Raw genomic sequence first — 18127 nt, 5'->3', positions numbered from 1 at the left:
GCGTATAGAAATGTAACATATAAGCATGTTTGCGTTCCAAATAGTATAAGATCAACGGAAGTGAACCCCTCGGGTTTCGCTCGCATACGGTGCGAATGTATGAATTTTGAGTATGAATAAGGGCATGAGCATAGTATAAGTTTAAATATGAACACGCACGTGAGCATAAACACAAAACGCACGTCAGGAGTATGAGTAAAAGCATAAGAATAACGTGTATTAAAAATGACCATAAATGTGAGTACGATTTGAGCACAAACGAATGACGTGAGTATAGACACAATTCGTATAAATGAGAGTACGAACAAAAGTACGAGTATAACAGAAATCTTATAAACGTGAGTATAAATGCGGGTACGAGTATAACATAAATCGTATAAATGAGAGTATAAACACGAGTACGAGTGTGATTACGAGTATAAATATGAGTGTAAACATGAGATGCATGAGTATGGATGTAAATGTGAAAATTAAGTGTAAAACATGAATGTTTAAATACAAATGGAATGTATGAGAATATATATATATATATATATATATATATATATATATATATGAGTGTAAATGTGTTTGTATAAGTACAAGTACAAGTATGTCGTTGCGAGTATGAGTATAAATATGAGTACAAGTGTAAGCATACGAACGTATTATGGGGAGTACGTGTGTAAATATGAGTCAAAGTACAGACACGAAACGTGTCGTGGTAGTTATGAGTATATGAATACGAGGATCATAAAAGACGTGAGAATGTGTCTGAATATAAATACAAGTATAAACATAGCGGTATAAGCGTATACGCAAATTGCATACGTATGAATGTGTATATGATTATAAGTAAAACGTATGTGTATAAATATGAATTTAAGTATCACGTAAACTGCGTGAGTATAAAGGTGAGTGTGAATGTATACGGGTAAATATACGTGTATGGGTACAGCTATAAATGAAAGTGTAGGCTGTACAAGTATAAACATGAATATGAGTATAAGAGTAAACACAAGTGTATGAGCATGATTAAAATGAGGGAGCATAAATTTAAGTGTAAAAAAAGAATATTTGTATAAGTATGAATAAGATGTAGGTGTATGAATATAAGGGTATACGTTCATGCATATTTGACAAATATAAGTATGAGCGTGTATCGTATGAATATGCTAAGCGTAACGTAAATGCATATATGCAAATATAAGTGTAGACGTATAATTGTATGAATAAGAATAATAATTGGAACATAAGTGTAACATAATGCATTGTTGTGAGCGAAACGTGGAGTTTTTTTTTTTTTTTGAATCGAAACGGGTTGAGTTGTTATGAAATGTAGAATCTAGTTTATGAATGTAAAGAAAGTATAAATCATCCACTATTTATGCAAATAGTACTTTGTAAAAGTATGGGAATGCTACTATGGTTTTAAAAGAGTTTACATAAGTTGAAAATTTGTCGGTTCTTATGAAGTTTCCTTGCCCACATGTTTTGAATTTAATTGTTGTATCGAGTGGGGTTTTGAAAAATTCTAGAGATTAATAAGTTTGCATCGTTTTAAGTAACTTTGTGTTAGAAAATTTTGAAACTTACAGCTTCTTGTAAAAATTGATCCTTAGAAAAAGGAATTTGGTACATGAACTTAGTGATTGTTGAAAAATGTTTCATTGGTTTTGAAAAGGAATTTTAGTAGATGATTAAATAATATTGGTAATATTTTATAGGTGTGTGCGAAAAAGTTGATTTGATTCTCAATTGAGAATAACAATCTCTAGTTTAATGGCGTGAGAGGAGCATGTTTCAATGTTTACGTTGATTGGTGAATTTGTGGGCAACGGATTTATTAAACCGATTAGGCTGACAAGTAGTATTTCGTGGAATTTTTGAAATCGAGGAACACACGTTTATGGTAACATTTAAAATTTTTGTGTATGCGAGTGATGTGAAAATAGATTATAGAATAAGAGGTACGTTTAAATAAATGAAGCATTTTGAACTACATGATAAATGATTTAGGTATAAACATGATCGTGTTTACGTAATATAGTCTATTAAAGAAAGTATTGGTAACGATCACCTAGATAAAGGAATCACCCCAAATCCGTTGGTGAGGTTGTTGTAAGATGAGAAAAGAAGCGAAGTTAATCGTCAAGGTAAGGAAATCACTCCTATCTCGATGATATATCTCTGCTCGTTGTTATGAAAGCGTAAATAAAATTACGTGAAATTATGCATGCTAATAATGTATAATCGTATGAAAGGTAAGAGTATGATGTTACGCAAAAATGAAATCTCGAAAAATTGTCCAAAATTGACAAAAATCGAAAATAATAAAGCGTAAGCTCGAATAAAACTTGGATGGTTCCAAAACGGAACATTGACTAACCAAAGTGGTCGAAAGGTCTTCTGAATCTGAGAGCATGCTTTGGCCTAATAGGTGGTATACTCTCGCCGACAAGTCGGTTAACGGTACTCACCCTTCCGGTTACTACATGCCCCAATTCAATCGAAAATTCGAGACTTGGCGAGATTTATGTAAAAATCAAGGAGTGGGACTAGTCGACTAGAAGCAGGTTTCACCCCTAGCTTGACGAGTTCGTACCCTAAGTGTGGTTGGTACTCGTTGGGCCGAAATTTAATTTCGACACGTTAACGAGGGTCCACTAGAAATTGGATTTGAAATTTGAAATTTGAAATTTCCATTAAGATGTGGATTTCACTCCTAACTTAATGGTGTAATTTCGTGCAAAAATAGAATCAAACAGAATGAAAGTCGTTTACCAAATTGTGGGTTTCACGCCTATTTTGGTAACTCGTCTCGTTTGTACAATACGAGTGTTTTCGAGTTTAAGAAAAATCGAGTAAAATGCTTTAGAAAAGGGGAGTATGTTAAAGGAATACGCAAACAAGTATAAACACATAAGAATTCACATCAAGAACGGTACATAAAGAATAGGACAATAAAACAAGTACCAACACATAGAGGAATATGCCAAGAAATCAAGAATACACATAAAGAATCGAACAATGGAACAAGTATTAACACATAATAAAACAAGTATAGCATGTCAAGTGTTAACGCATAAGTGACATATATGCTTGAAAGATGACAAGAGAATAAATAAAGGCAAATAAGATAACATGCAAGTAGTTTCAAGCAAAACATGAGGATAAAGCTCTAAAACTATAGACTAGGTTAAAGCATTCCTACTTTTCCTAATTCCCTATAGTTATGGCTCTGATACCAATCTGTCACACCCCAACCGATGGCGGAAACATCGGGATGAGACGAAGTGTGTAGATTGCTCAAAACGTCATAACACTATGTGACAATATTTAATTAAATTCAAATTTCATTTCAAAACTAAATGTCATACAAGATTCGAAAGAAAATAACAACATTGTTTCAACGAATAACATAACAACAAAGATAGATAAATCTAGGTGTGTATCTAGTCCACCCTAAACTTGTTTCATGAATCATCCATACTTCAATAATCAACCTGCAACATGTATTAAAATAGAGTTTCAATGCAAAAGCAAAGAGCGAGTATACAAGTTTGTTTACATAGCATAATAGAATAAAAACTCATATCCAACATGAACATAATAAAATAGTTTCAGCCATGCTAGTTTACGCAGTCCAAGTGATAGCCCAAGTTTCCAATGCGTTAAAGTACCTAACCCAAAGTTTCACGGGAGGTTAATATGTCTCCTCCTAACAATACCCCAAAGACTAACGGGGAGGTGCATTACTCCTATAGCTCTAAAATTGGCGGATGTTACACATCGGACACCAACATAACTGCTTTACATTTCTGAGTGGCCTAAAAAGTTCAGATAAAATAATAATTAGTTCTTTTTTAAGAAATAAAATTAAAAGTAAAAAAGTTATATATGATACTATACCTTCCTCTTTATCGGCAAAACAATTTGACCAACATCAACTTTATATTTCGGAATGGTCTAAAACAGGTAAATAAATACATAAGTAACTATCATAATTCGAACAAAATATCGAATCAGAAATACTCACATCAGAAACAACTATGGAGGACAGACTCGGTTCAGAAATAAAAATATTTGTTTTTCGTGTAGGATCAACCTATAAAACAAAAGAGTATAAAAATTATTAATATAGAATGAATTAATACATTGAATTATATAATACTTAAGTAATCAGATATACATGGGAGTTATTCTTCGGTATCAAAAATTTGTCCAGGTCCATCTCAAAGTTGCTTTTGTCCTGAAAAAAGGTAAACGTATAAATAAAAAAAATGTAAAGTAATCAACTTAAATTCATAAAAATATAATTAAGTAACTGAACCAAAACCTTTAAACTTAGATTTTCATCAACAACAACATTTGTTTTCCCCTTCGGATCATCGTAAGAAACATAAAACATTAACGGTTTAAAATGAAAAAAATATAGGTAAAACAATTCAGTTAATTACAAACTCCTATAAATGAACACAAACTTTTAAACTTTGATTTTTATCACAAACAACACTTGCTTTGCATATCGGATCGGCTTTTTTATCTCAATCATCTTTGAACTACATATAAGGGAAATGTGTTTAACAATATAATAAGAATAATAATTAAATTTAATAAAATACGAAAAAAAACAATGACAAAAAGTTACCTTCTTCTTAAGGTCTTCCATTTCAAGTAGAGATGAGAAAAAGTTATCAAACTTCGAATCATCAATATCCTACACAATTAACAATAAACAAATGTATAAATACAAAAAAAATATTTATGATAAGTTTTAATAAATTAGATTAAAATATAGGGGTTTACATTGAACACAGACTCAAAACTTGCCAACTGAAATTTGTCGTCTTCACATTCCACAACAACACTTTCCTGAAAGTCAGTTTCGGCAGTACTACACTTCTCCTTATGTTCGGACTACAAAAAAAGATAAAAAATAACAATGTGTGAAATTCAAGATCTACTTGTAAGCTCGCATTAATAACTAAATAATAGTATAGATGTATAATTCTAACCGCAATAACCAAATCATCACCATCATCACCATCATCACCATAGATGGAGTCATCCAAAACAACTAACTCAACCTTGTTGTTCTGAATTTGAGTACTGGTTTGATGATTAAAGACTGAAAGCTCGAAAATTTTATTTCCAACCATTGAAAAGACAAAGATAGATCGGCTGTCTAAGGCAAGATCGTTTACCATCTTAGAACATCCATGAGTAAAAACACAGCTGTCAGTTAATCCGTCCATCTTAACGTTCCAAAATCTATCTCCTAAATAAAGAGTTGATTGACCACCTTTGAAATTTTTCCCATAAAATTGCCTCCAAAATTCATCAGCCATGACCTGCATAGGCAGTGATAATTAAAAATTAATTTAAAAACCAATATACAGAAAGAAAACATTATTCATCATACTGATTGTATAATATACTACTTACAATAACGTCTTTGTCAGGTGTGATTTTGGATATAAAGCAGTATTGATGAACAAATGATTTAAACACTGTAACACCTCGAAATTTTGTGTCCAATGATGTGTTAACACGTGTCATTTGTTTACACGTGGCATCTATAATAAATAAAGGACTAATTTTGACAAACCTTGAAAGTATATAAATTCGAGGGTTATAAATGTCAACAAGGGTAAATATACTGTATAGTATCCCTAAATAATGCTTAAACCTTCAAACGAATAAATTATAGATCGTACAAAAACAAAACGCGGAAGAAAGTGAGAGATTACAAACTACAGGGGTTAACTGTGTCAACATGTTTAATAATACCTCTGAGTGACCCTTTAACGTTCCAAAGACTTTGTAACGGTATTATACCCTCACTAAAATAATATATATGAATTTCGCGAAGTTTCGATATGAAACGAGAAAGTTACGATCGAATTCGTAGAAGAAGGGTTAAAAGCGTCAACAGTGAAAGTTAAGGCTTTCCAATATAATTAATAAATAAACCGGGGACTTAATAATGCGGGTAAATAACACGAGGCCCCTATCGGTAAATAACCGAGGGCCAAACCGCAAAGTTACCCCTTCAAAACCGAAAGGTCAGGCAAATCATTACGAAAGATTTTGTTATTAATGGCTGGATTCTGCAATCATTGAAAAAGGATTTGAAAATCCTGAAATCTTAACCTCTCGCGGCCCGCGTGAAGGTTAAGCTTAAGTTGAGGCGGGCCGCGAGCCACCTCAATTACGCGCCTGGATTCTTAATCCTAGGCGGCCCGCGTAAAAGAGCATGGGGACTCCCATGCGGGTCGCGTAAAGTGCCCAGATGCAGAATTGTTGTAACTACATGGCTTTTGGAGCTTATGAACGACCAAACCTCAATCAATGAGGCATGGGTGCCCCCTACTCGACCCATAACCCTCTAATACACCTGCCATTCATCCAAGGGCACTTGTAGAGTTGTGTGTAATGATCTTGAGCCATAACATTTGCTATAAATAGCACTAGTATGCAACATAACATTCACAACATCAAAACACACACCTCTGATCATTTCAAGAGCTCTCAAGTCCTCTTCTCTGCTCCATAAGCAAGAACACAACTTCTGTAAGTGATCTAACCCTTTGTGGTGTCACATTTCCTTAGTAAATGGCCAAGAACTAAACCGTCGTAACTACGGTTTGACTTTACAATAAATCAGTAATGGTTCAGTCTTATGACGAATCAAAAGTGGTTATGAGTTGGTATTTATGTGGGTAATAAACCTCTAAAAAGGTTCCCCCTGATCACCACTCTAACTATGTCAAATGTCGAGTCAAACGTGCGGTTAAAAAGTCAACAGAAAGCTATTTTAGCGATTTATGCATAATCTGTAATGTATATGTTATGGAACCTGTTTTGACAATCATAAAACATGATAATAAGTATATAAACCTGTTTGCGCTCGTTTGAATCGATCATTTACTATATTGAACCGGTTCGGAGCCAAAAGTCGCAAAAGTTTGACTTTTGCTTTGACTTCAGTTCTGACCCGTTTTAGTGAAGTATAAATATACCTTAGGACTCTCTTAGGACCAGGTCACATGTTGGTATACGCCTCTGTGGTCGGTTCATGAGTTATCCGAGTCTTTTACGTATTTCCGTCATTCGCCTAAAAGTTGACCGTAACGGCCTTTTAAAATTAAAACGAGTATTTCGGACACGTGAACGGACCAAAACCTTGCTTGTTAAATTATAAGCATGTCCTTAAAGTTTCACGTCAATCCGAGGCCTAGAATGAGAGTTATGCTAAAAGGCGCACTTTTAAGAAAGTTTTGTAATTAATGGCGCCATTAGCATAACGCCCATCTAACCCAAGTTTTCGTCACCAAAACATTTACCCACTGTGGTAAAATAATATTTTGGGAATTTTAAAGATTTTTAATAATTTTTACCTTGCTCATAACCTGCGGTTATGGCTACGGTTCGGTAAATACCGAATATGCCCTTTTTGGCCAAAACGGGAGTTCTACAAGGTCTTTTGACCCGATTCCAGTTGCCACTGATTTTAAATAATAAATAAAGTATTTTAAACTTTATAAACTGTTCGGGAAACTCAGATTTCCTGTAGAACCCGAAAAGCTCTTTAAAAGTCTTTAAAATGACCGAAAAGCCCCTACGGGGCATAATATAAACTTAAACTCGTTACGGGCATTACGGAAGGTATCCTACTGATACCAAAATACTTTTAAGGCATATTGACTTAGGAAATAAGCGTAGGACACTTATGGTTAACCGTTTCGCCTATTTGCGCACACGGTACGGCTCATGGAACTAGTTTTCGTGCAATAGCCGATATGGGTCAAATTATATTATTTGAACCCCAAAATCCAGAGTATGAACTATAAACCCATATAAAACAAGTCTCTGAACTTGTTGGGTCCAAATCATACTCCATTCTCGGTTTTCGCCTTTTCGTGCGAATTAACCATATCTATGTATCGGAATCAACCGGTTTAAGCTACGGCTAATATAAGGACCGTTAGGATTCTAAGAGGTTAATTAAAACCTTCGTTCCAGATTAGGAGCCCCAGTAAAAGCTATCGGTGACTTGATCTAAATTAAGGATTAATACTTGCAAAGGTAAATACTTTAACTTATTTCCCCTATATGGGCTTGGGTTACGGTATATTAATACCGCTTGATTGAGCATTATATAATTCCATCGCTTAGGTGGTTAATTGATTAAATATGATCGGCTCATTTAAACAGTTTTGTTGCTTATAAGCCTTTGGGGGGTTTAATGACCGTTGTCCCGGATATCCTCGGCATCATTTTACGAAATGGCCACGACCATCGACATCCCGGTGTAGGCGTACACCCGGTATAAAGTGTCGACATTAAAATTAAAAGACGTAGCCGTTGGTTTTCATACTACGGTTTTACGCAAACGTGGTGTGTCTATAAATCTTTAACCCGGCACGACCCGGGCTACTGAACGCATAAAAGAACATGTAAAACGTTCACAAGATCATTATGAATTTTCCCAAGTTATAAAAGAGTTTGTGCCTTGTGCATTCAAATCAATTTTAATAAACATTTTCAAATGTGTCAGTTGAATGTATTTACCAGTGTAAACTGACGTATTTTCCCCAAAAAGATTAAGTGCAGGTACCTAAACGTAATTGGCTGGTATTAGCTCCCTAGCGTCGGGATAAGCCTCGCAAGCTTGATTGCAGTATCTGATGGAACAATACTTTATGATTATTTACGATCCACTGTGGATATTCAACTTCTGTAATACATTGATATTATCACCAGAGGTTGAAATATATATATTTATCTTATGCTTCCACTGTGCATTATATAATTGTGTGGTTTGACTATATTGTTGCCAACATCGTCACGGTAATCCCCCACCGGGCCCACCGGTGAGACACGTGGAAATCGGGGTGTGACAGGTTGGTATCAGAGCCAACATTGAGTGAATTAAACACTATCCCATTGTGCTTAATCTCAATGACACAATTGCACATACTTGAGTCTAGACAAGAACTTAGGACAAATTCGGATTGATACTCCTTTTTGTCTTTAATTTTCGATTCGATTTTTAATAAGTTTTAAGCAGGAAAATGCCACCTGTTATATTCCGAGGAAGAGGAAGGGGAAGAAGAGGCCGAGGAGAAATCGTGACACATCACGATAACGAAGCTGGACCATCTGGTACAAGACAGCCTTCGATGACAAGGAGCGAAGAACCACAACGACGAAGAGATCTTTACGAACCCGCGAGGCATTCCACTTCGCACAGCTCGACGCCATCCTACCGGCACTCCTTTGGGCCAGATTCAGAAAATGATCCCAATAACCCACAACCTTCCTTCATACCTCTACAACGTTCGGTATCGCACCGGAATTATGACGACCCTACTCCTTACTACATAGGTCAGTTTAATCCGGCTGACTACATACATGAACCTTCAGGTTTTGTTCCACTAGGGCCACAAGACCATTTTTCTGAAGATCCCATGGAGGAAGATGAGGATCCTACTGAACCAGCTCGTGGTACGCCCACGCATCCGATAGAAGTTTCTGATGGGTCATCCTTCCATGGAACGCCCTATCAAGGACCTGACAGTTTCCAAGCGATGTTTGACCGACATGAGTGGTACTACACGCCACCTCAACAGACATCTCAACAACCGAGACATCCACAGGATCCCTCTGAGGATTCACGCTTTGAGGCAGTTACGCCACCACCTCCGCCACCGGCACAACCAGTAATCCCTGATCCGCCGAGGCGTAGGAGGACAAATGCTCGTATGTCTACACGAGGAGGAGGAGGTACCCACTTCAGCACTCCTCGACATTCTAGTAGTAGCCACTATCCGCCACTACAAGAAGAAGGACCTTCAAGTCCTATACAGGAGGCGAACTCCGCACCAACTGCACGAAATTCGCCACCATTTGGGTATGACCAACCCATACCTGCTTATACAGGTCCGACGGCTTACAACCCGTTCGAACCGTCACAAGCACAATACAACTACGGCTATGAGCGCGACCCCTATGTGGTGTCGGCAAGATATAATGCGCGCTACCCTGACGGAGCACATGGAAACATGGGACCACCGGACTACTCAGCTCATGGGTATCCAATACCTCCCAGACCTCCCGTTCCGTATCAAGCTCCACAACCACGATTCTCTCCTCCTGAACAGGAAGAAATACTCCATCGACTAGATCGTGTGGAGAGAGAGTTCGAGGAAGAAAAGAAAAGCCACCGAGGATTTCTCAAAGGCTTGGCGAACCTACTAAAGGGCAAAAAGAAGAAACGTGACCACTAGCCCTTAATAGTAGTACTACTATAATTTCTACTTTAAAATAAGTCCCTGTGTGGACAACTTATCGTATTTCAGTCCCTACGTGGACTTATCTTCAGTCCTTGCATGGACACCTATCTTGTATTAGTCCCTGCGTGGACTTGTCACTTATTTTAAAAACCTCTCTGGAGGTATGTACTATTTGAAAGACCCGTTTAGGGCAATATGTAATTGTATTTGAGATTTTGGAATGTATGTTATGAGTTTTGTTTTAATATATATATATAAAATAAATCAAAACCATTCCTTTTATATTGATCTGCCTAAATAAGGAATCTTAAAAGGTGAAACCTAGCTTGGTGTCTATTAAGATCCAGTCAAGATGGTACGACCTAATTGAAAAGATTCTGATTCCCTGTTAACCTCTGTACGCATGTTAACATTCATGGCAGATGTGATTCGTTAAAATCACGCACGTCATTCCTATACAATAATCCTTTAAGGATTTCAAAACCCAACTAAATGATCTATAAATCATGGGTTAAATCACCAATAAAGGTGATCAATATTATTAAAGACATCCATTAGTGATGCAGTGCCTACGGGCCAATATTATAAAGACATCCATTAGCGATGCAGTGCCTACGGGCCAATATTATAAAGACATCCATTAGTGATGCAATGCCTACGGGCCAATATTATAAAGACATCCATTAGTGATGCAATGCCTACGGGCCAATATTATAAAGACATCCATTAGTGATGCAATGCCTACGGGCCAATATTATAAAGACATCCATTAATGATGCAATGCCTACGGGCCAATATTATAGACATCCATTAGTGATGCAGTGCCTGCGGGCCAGTATTATTAAAACATCCATTAGTGATGTAGTGCCTACGGGCCAATATTATTAAAACATCCATTAGATGTAGTGCCTACGGGCCATACTATAAAACATCCATTAATGTAGTGCCTACGGGCCATATAAAACATCCATTAGAGGTGTAGTGCCTATGGGCCATAATAATTGTCTTATAAAGACAAAAGGCAGTGGTAGTCTATGACTCTCTGTCAGAAAGAGATAAAAGAACTACGGTTCAATCTCTATGCCTTTGATTCTCTGAAATCTCGGCTAATATTATAAACACATCATGATTAGGCTTTATGCCGCCAATACTATTTATATAGTTAAAATAGGATATATTCAGATCCTAATATATAATGAAATAATAAGTTAACCAATATGGTCTCTGTACCATGGTTGACAAATTGTCAATAAAAGACAATTATATAATAATCTCCTGAATAAAATTTTGTTATCTTCTGTAACAGATTCAAGTTACAATGGCGGATCCCAATGGAGAGAACAGCCACACAAATGAAGATGACTTTGACAATGCGTCAGTACACTTGACAGGCGCACAACTGAAGGCTCTGATTGACAATGCTGTTCAGGCAGCTATCGATCGTCAACATACTGAGTCCCAAGGCAGAACTGTGTCAAAACCACCCTCTAAGCCGAAGACACACTCCAAACCACCCTCTGAACCCAAGAAAGATGACGACAAGCATTCGTCTACTGAGCACAGCGTTCATCGCGATAGAGAATATACTGATGCGTCCAGTGCTAAGGGTTGCACCTACAAATACTTTGTATCATGTAAGCCCCGTGAATTTACAGGGGAGAAAGGTGCGGTTAACTGTATCACCTGGCTAGACGAGATGGACACGATAGTGGACATCAGCGGGTGCGCTGAGAGGGACGTGGTTAAGTTTGTGTCCCAGTCATTCAAGGGCGAGGCCCTGGCGTGGTGGAGAGCTCTGGTGCAGGCTTCAGGTAAGTCTGCCTTATACAAAATGTCATGGGGGAGTTTATTGCCCTCATAAAAGAAAACTACTGCCCTCAGCACGAGGTTGAGAAGATTGAGGCAGATTTTGTCTCACTGGTGATGACAAACCTGGATTGTCAAGCATATCTGACAAGTTTTAACACTATGTCACGCCTGGTGCCATATCTTGTGACACCAGAACCTCGAAGGATTGCCCGATTCATTGGGGGCTTAGAGCCGGCGATCAAGGCCAGCGTAAAGGCCTCTAGGCCAACGACCTTCAGGTCAGTTACTGACCTCTCCTTGTCTCTCACACTTGATGCTGTCCGTCTGAGGGCACAAAGGAGCAAGGAGGCTGAAAAGCGAAAACGTGAGGATGATACCTCACGAAAGTCTGGGAAAAAGCACCGTGGAAACGGTGAGGGCAAGAGAGGGTCGGAGGCAAAGAAGGAGGGGCAAGCTGATGGAAGACCTCACTGCAAGGTCTGCAAGAAACCTCACTCCGGGAAGTGTAGGTTTGCGTCTGGTTCACAGTCGCAACATAAGACTCCATCCTGTGGGCTATGCAAGTCCAAGGATCATAAGACCATGGAGTGCAAAAAGATAAAGGATGCAACCTGCTATGGTTGTAATGAAAAGGGGCATATAAAGAGTAATTGCCCGAAGTATGCCAAGAAGGCGGAAGAGACGAAGAAATCAAATGCGAGAGTTTTCCGCTTGGATGCAAAGGAAGCGGTTAAGGACGACAATGTGCTTACAGGTACTTTTCTCGTAAATAATATATTTGCAAGAGTACTATTCGATTCTGGCGCTGATAAGTCCTTTGTAGACCAGAAATTTTGCCAACTACTAAACATGCCTATCAAAACCCTCGACGTGAAATACGAAGTAGAGTTGGCAGACGGCACGATAGAAACCGTCTCTACTGTTCTAGAAGGATGTGAAATGTCCATTAGGAACCATTCTTTTCCTTTATCTCTACTTCCTTTCAAACTTGCGGGTTTTGACATCGTGCTAGGCATGGACTGGTTATCTCGTAATCAGGCCCAAATCATTTGCGGCAAAAGACAGATAGTTTTAAAGACTCCGAGTGGTGAATTTCTTACCATTCGAGGGGATACGCATTACGGATTGCCCGAAGACGTATCTATGCTGAAAGCTTCAAGGTGTTTAAACAGAGGCTGTGTAATTTACATGGCTCAGGTGATAATTGAAGAACCAAAGCCGAAGATCGAGGATCTTCCTGTCATTTCTGAATACCCCGAGGTTTTTCCTGAAGAACTACCTGGTTTGCCACCAGATAGACAAGTGGAGTTCAGAATTGACATCATTCCTGGAGCAGCTCCGATAGCAAGAGCACCCTACAGATTAGCTCCGACGGAAATGAAAGAACTGAGGACCCAGTTGGATGAACTGCTGGCGAAAGGTTTTATCAGACCTAGTTCATCTCCCTGGGGAGCTCCTGTCCTATTTGTAAAGAAGAAGGACGGATCGATGCGGTTGTGCATCGACTATAGAGAACTGAATAAAGTTACCATAAAGAATAGATATCCTTTACCAAGGATCGATGATCTATTCGATCAGCTGCAAGGAGCAAGCTACTTCTCCAAGATTGACTTAAGGTCGGGCTATCATCAACTAAGGGTCAGAGATGAAGATGTACACAAGACTGCATTTAGGACTCGCTATGGTCATTACGAGTTCCTAGTGATGCCTTTTGGGCTCACTAATGCACCGGCTGCGTTCATGGATCTCATGAATCACGTTTGCAAGCCGTATTTGGACAAATTCGTCATAGTCTTCATTGACGATATCCTTATATATTCCAAGAGCCAAGCTGACCACGAGAAGCACCTCCGTTGCATTCTCGAATTACTACAGCGTGAGAAACTCTACGCCAAATTCTCGAAATGTGAATTCTGGCTAAGAGAGGTTCAGTTTTTAGGACACGTTGTGAGTGAACGTGGTATCCAAGTGGATCCCGCTAAGGTAGAGGCGGTTATGAACTGGCAAGAGCCAAAGACGCCTACCGAAATCCGTAGCTTCCTAGGGTTAGCAGGATACTACCGGAGATTTATTGAAAATTTTTCAAGGATTGCTGCGCCCTTGACTTCCTTGACCAAGAAGAAAGAAAAGTACATTTGGGGCCCAAAGCAGCAAGAGTCCTTCGAAATACTGAAGCAAAAGCTAAGCAACGCACCTGTGTTAACATTACCAGAAGGTACTGATGAGTTCGTGGTTTACTGCGACGCATCACACACAGGCATGGGGTGTGTGCTTATGCAGAAGGGCAAGGTGATTGCCTATGCTTCAAGGCAATTAAAGGTGCAAGAAAAGAATTACACCACCCATGACTTGGAGTTGGGTGCCGTGGTATTTGCACTGAAGTTGTGGAGGCATTACCTTTATGGTATTAAATTTGTGATTTATTCTGATCACAAAAGCCTCCAGCACCTGTTCAACCAGAAAGAGTTGAACATGAGGCAACGCCGCTGGATGGAAACCCTGAATGATTATGACTGTGAAATCAGGTACCATCCCGGCAAGGCGAATGTAGTCGCCGATGCCTTGAGCAGGAAAGAAAGGGTAAAACCCATTCGAATCAGTGCCAAGAGCATTGAGGTTAAGAATAATTTAATGGAAAGGATATTAGCTGCGCAGCGTGAGGCTGTGTTGGAAGCTAATTATCCTAATGAAAAGCTGGGAGTAACTGAGGAGCAGTTGACTCTTAGCAAGGATGGAATTCTTAGACTGAACGGACGTATATGGGTTCCGATATATGGAGGACTACGAGATGTTGTTCTCCAGGAAGCCCATAGTTCCAAATACTCAGTCCATCCTGGTGCTGATAAGATGTACCAAGACTTAAAGGCAAATTATTGGTGGATAGGCTTGAAAAAGTCTGTAGCCGCCCATGTAGCAAAGTGCTTGACTTGTGCTCAAGTCAAAGCCGAGCACCAAAAGCCGTCTAGCTTGCTACAACAGCCTGAGCTTCCCGAGTGGAAGTGGGAATGCGTAACTATGGACTTCATAACCAAGTTACCCAAAACCAGGAAAGGAAACGATACAATATGGGTCATAGTTGATAGGCTGACTAAATCAGCTCATTTTCTACCCATCAAGGAGACATATAACTCCGATATGCTAGCCCAACTTTATGTTGATAAGATTGTAGCCTTACACGGCATACCAGTGTCTATTATCTCTGACAGGGATACTAGATATACATCTCATTTCTGGAAAAGTTTCCAGCAATCTTTGGGCACGCGTTTGAACTTTAGTACGGCTTACCATCCACAGACGGACGGTCAAAGTGAGCGTACTATCCAAACGCTAGAAGACATGCTTCGTGCATGTGTGATCGATTTAGGTGGTAACTGGGATAAAAACCTACCCCTGATCGAATTCTCCTACAATAATAGCTACCACACCAGCATAAAGGCTGCGCCTTTTGAGGCATTATATGGTAGGAAATGTAGATCGCCTGTTTGTTGGGCGGAAGTAGGAGAGGTCCAATTATCGGGACCAGAGATTGTTTTCCAGACGACGGACAAGATTGTCCAGATCCGGGAACGTCTCAAGGCTGCCCGCGATAGGCAGAAGAGCTACGCTGATCCAAAGCGTAAGGATTTTCACTTCGAAGTGGGTGAAAAGGTATTACTTAAGGTATCACCCTGGAAGGGGGTGATGCGCTTCGGCAAGAAGGGCAAACTGAGTCCGAGATACATAGGACCTTTTGAGGTCATTGAACGGGTCGGATCAGTTGCCTATAAACTGAACTTGCCTGAAGAGCTCAATGGAATTCACAATGTGTTCCACATCTGCAATCTCAAAAAGTGCTTCGCCGACGAGTCGTTGGTGATTCCACACACAGATGTGCATATAGATGAGAGCTTAAAGTTCATAGAAAAACCTTTGTCGATTGAAGATCGACAGGTGAAGAAGCTTCGTAGAAAGCACGTACCGATTGTAAAAGTCAAATGGGATGCTCGTAGAGGTCCTGAATATACGTGGGAAGTCGAAGCTACAATGAAAGAAAAATACCCCTATTTATTTGAGTAAATCTCGGGTCGAGATTTATTTTAAGGGGGTGAGGATGTAGCACCTCGAAATTTTGTGTCCAATGATGTGTTAACACGTGTCATTTGTTTACACGTGGCATCTATAATAAATAAAGGACTAATTTTGACAAACCTTGAAAGTATATAAATTCGAGGGTTATAAATGTCAACAAGGGTAAATATACTGTATAGTATCCCTAAATAATGCTTAAACCTTCAAACGAATAAATTATAGATCGTACAAAAACAAAACGCGGAAGAAAGTGAGAGATTACAAACTACAGGGGTTAACTGTGTCAACATGTTTAATAATACCTCTGAGTGACCCTTTAACGTTCCAAAGACTTTGTAACGGTATTATACCCTCACTAAAATAATATATATGAATTTCGCGAAGTTTCGATATGAAACGAGAAAGTTACGATCGAATTCGTAGAAGAAGGGTTAAAAGCGTCAACAGTGAAAGTTAAGGCTTTCCAATATAATTAATAAATAAACCGGGGACTTAATAATGCGGGTAAATAACACGAGGCCCCTATCGGTAAATAACCGAGGGCCAAACCGCAAAGTTACCCCTTCAAAACCGAAAGGTCAGGCAAATCATTACGAAAGATTTCGTTATTAATGGCTGGATTCTGCAATCATTGAAAAAGGATTTGAAAATCCTGAAATCTTAACCTCTCGCGGCCCGCGTGAAGGTTAAGCTTAAGTTGAGGCGGGCCGCGAGCCACCTCAATTACGCGCCTGGATTCTTAATCCTAGGCGGCCCGCGTAAAAGAGCATGGGGACTCCCATGCGGGTCGCGTAAAGTGCCCAGATGCAGAATTGTTGTAACTACATGGCTTTTGGAGCTTATGAACGACCAAACCTCAATCAATGAGGCATGGTGCCCCCTACTCGACCCATAACCCTCAATACACCTGCCATTCATCCAAGGGCACTTGTAGAGTTGTGTGTAATGATCTTGAGCCATAACATTTGCTATAAATAGCACTAGTATGCAACATAACATTCACAACATCAAAACACACACCTCTGATCATTTCAAGAGCTCTCAAGTCCTCTTCTCTGCTCCATAAGCAAGAACACAACTTCTGTAAGTGATCTAACCCTTTGTGGTGTCACATTTCCTTAGTAAATGGCCAAGAACAAACCGTCGTAACTACGGTTTGACTTTACAATAAATCAGTAATGGTTCAGTCTTATGACGAATCAAAAGTGGTTATGAGTTGGTATTTATGTGGGTAATAAACCTCTAAAAAGGTTCCCCCTGATCACCACTCTAACTATGTCAAATGTCGAGTCAAACGTGCGGTTAAAAAGTCAACAGAAAGCTATTTTAGCGATTTATGCATAATCTGTAATGTATATGTTATGGAAACCTGTTTTGACAATCATAAAACATGATAATAAGTATATAAACCTGTTTGCGCTCGTTTGAATCGATCATTTACTATATTGAACCGGTTCGGAGCCAAAAGTCGCAAAAGTTTGACTTTTGCTTTGACTTCAGTTCTGACCCGTTTTAGTGAAGTATAAATATACCTTAGGACTCTCTTAGGACCAGGTCACATGTTGGTATACGCCTCTGTGGTCGGTTCATGAGTTATCCGAGTCTTTTACGTATTTCCGTCATTCGCCTAAAAGTTGACCGTAACGGCCTTTTAAAATTAAAACGAGTATTTCGGACACGTGAACGGACCAAAACCTTGCTTGTTAAATTATAAGCATGTCCTTAAAGTTTCACGTCAATCCGAGGCCTAGAATGAGAGTTATGCTAAAAGGCGCACTTTTAAGAAAGTTTTGTAATTAATGGCGCCATTAGCATAACGCCCATCTAACCCAAGTTTTCGTCACCAAAACATTTACCCACTGTGGTAAAATAATATTTTGGGAATTTTAAAGATTTTTAATAATTTTTACCTTGCTCATAACCTGCGGTTATGGCTACGGTTCGGTAAATACCGAATATGCCCTTTTTGG

At 39.0% G+C, this 18127-nt stretch overlaps 1 protein-coding gene across 1 annotated transcript; it reads right to left on the bottom strand.

The window, feature by feature from the left end:
* Positions 1–3764: 3764 nt before the first annotated feature.
* Positions 3765–5023, bottom strand: LOC110892499. The gene is made up of 7 exons (XM_035988211.1): positions 4998–5023; positions 4789–4899; positions 4631–4699; positions 4172–4231; positions 4019–4087; positions 3892–3948; positions 3765–3809 (listed from the first exon to the last, which is right to left on the bottom strand). Exons 3-7 carry the CDS (start codon positions 4649–4651, stop codon positions 3765–3767), a joined length of 252 nt encoding a protein of 83 aa, XP_035844104.1. The 5' UTR covers positions 4652–4699; positions 4789–4899; positions 4998–5023.
* Between the last annotated feature and the right edge of the window lie 13104 nt (positions 5024–18127).

Source organism: Helianthus annuus, chromosome 3 (assembly GCF_002127325.2).
Source record: "Helianthus annuus cultivar XRQ/B chromosome 3, HanXRQr2.0-SUNRISE, whole genome shotgun sequence".
Lineage (NCBI taxonomy): Eukaryota > Viridiplantae > Streptophyta > Magnoliopsida > Asterales > Asteraceae > Helianthus > Helianthus annuus.
This window is presented reverse-complemented; position numbering and strand designations above follow the sequence as displayed.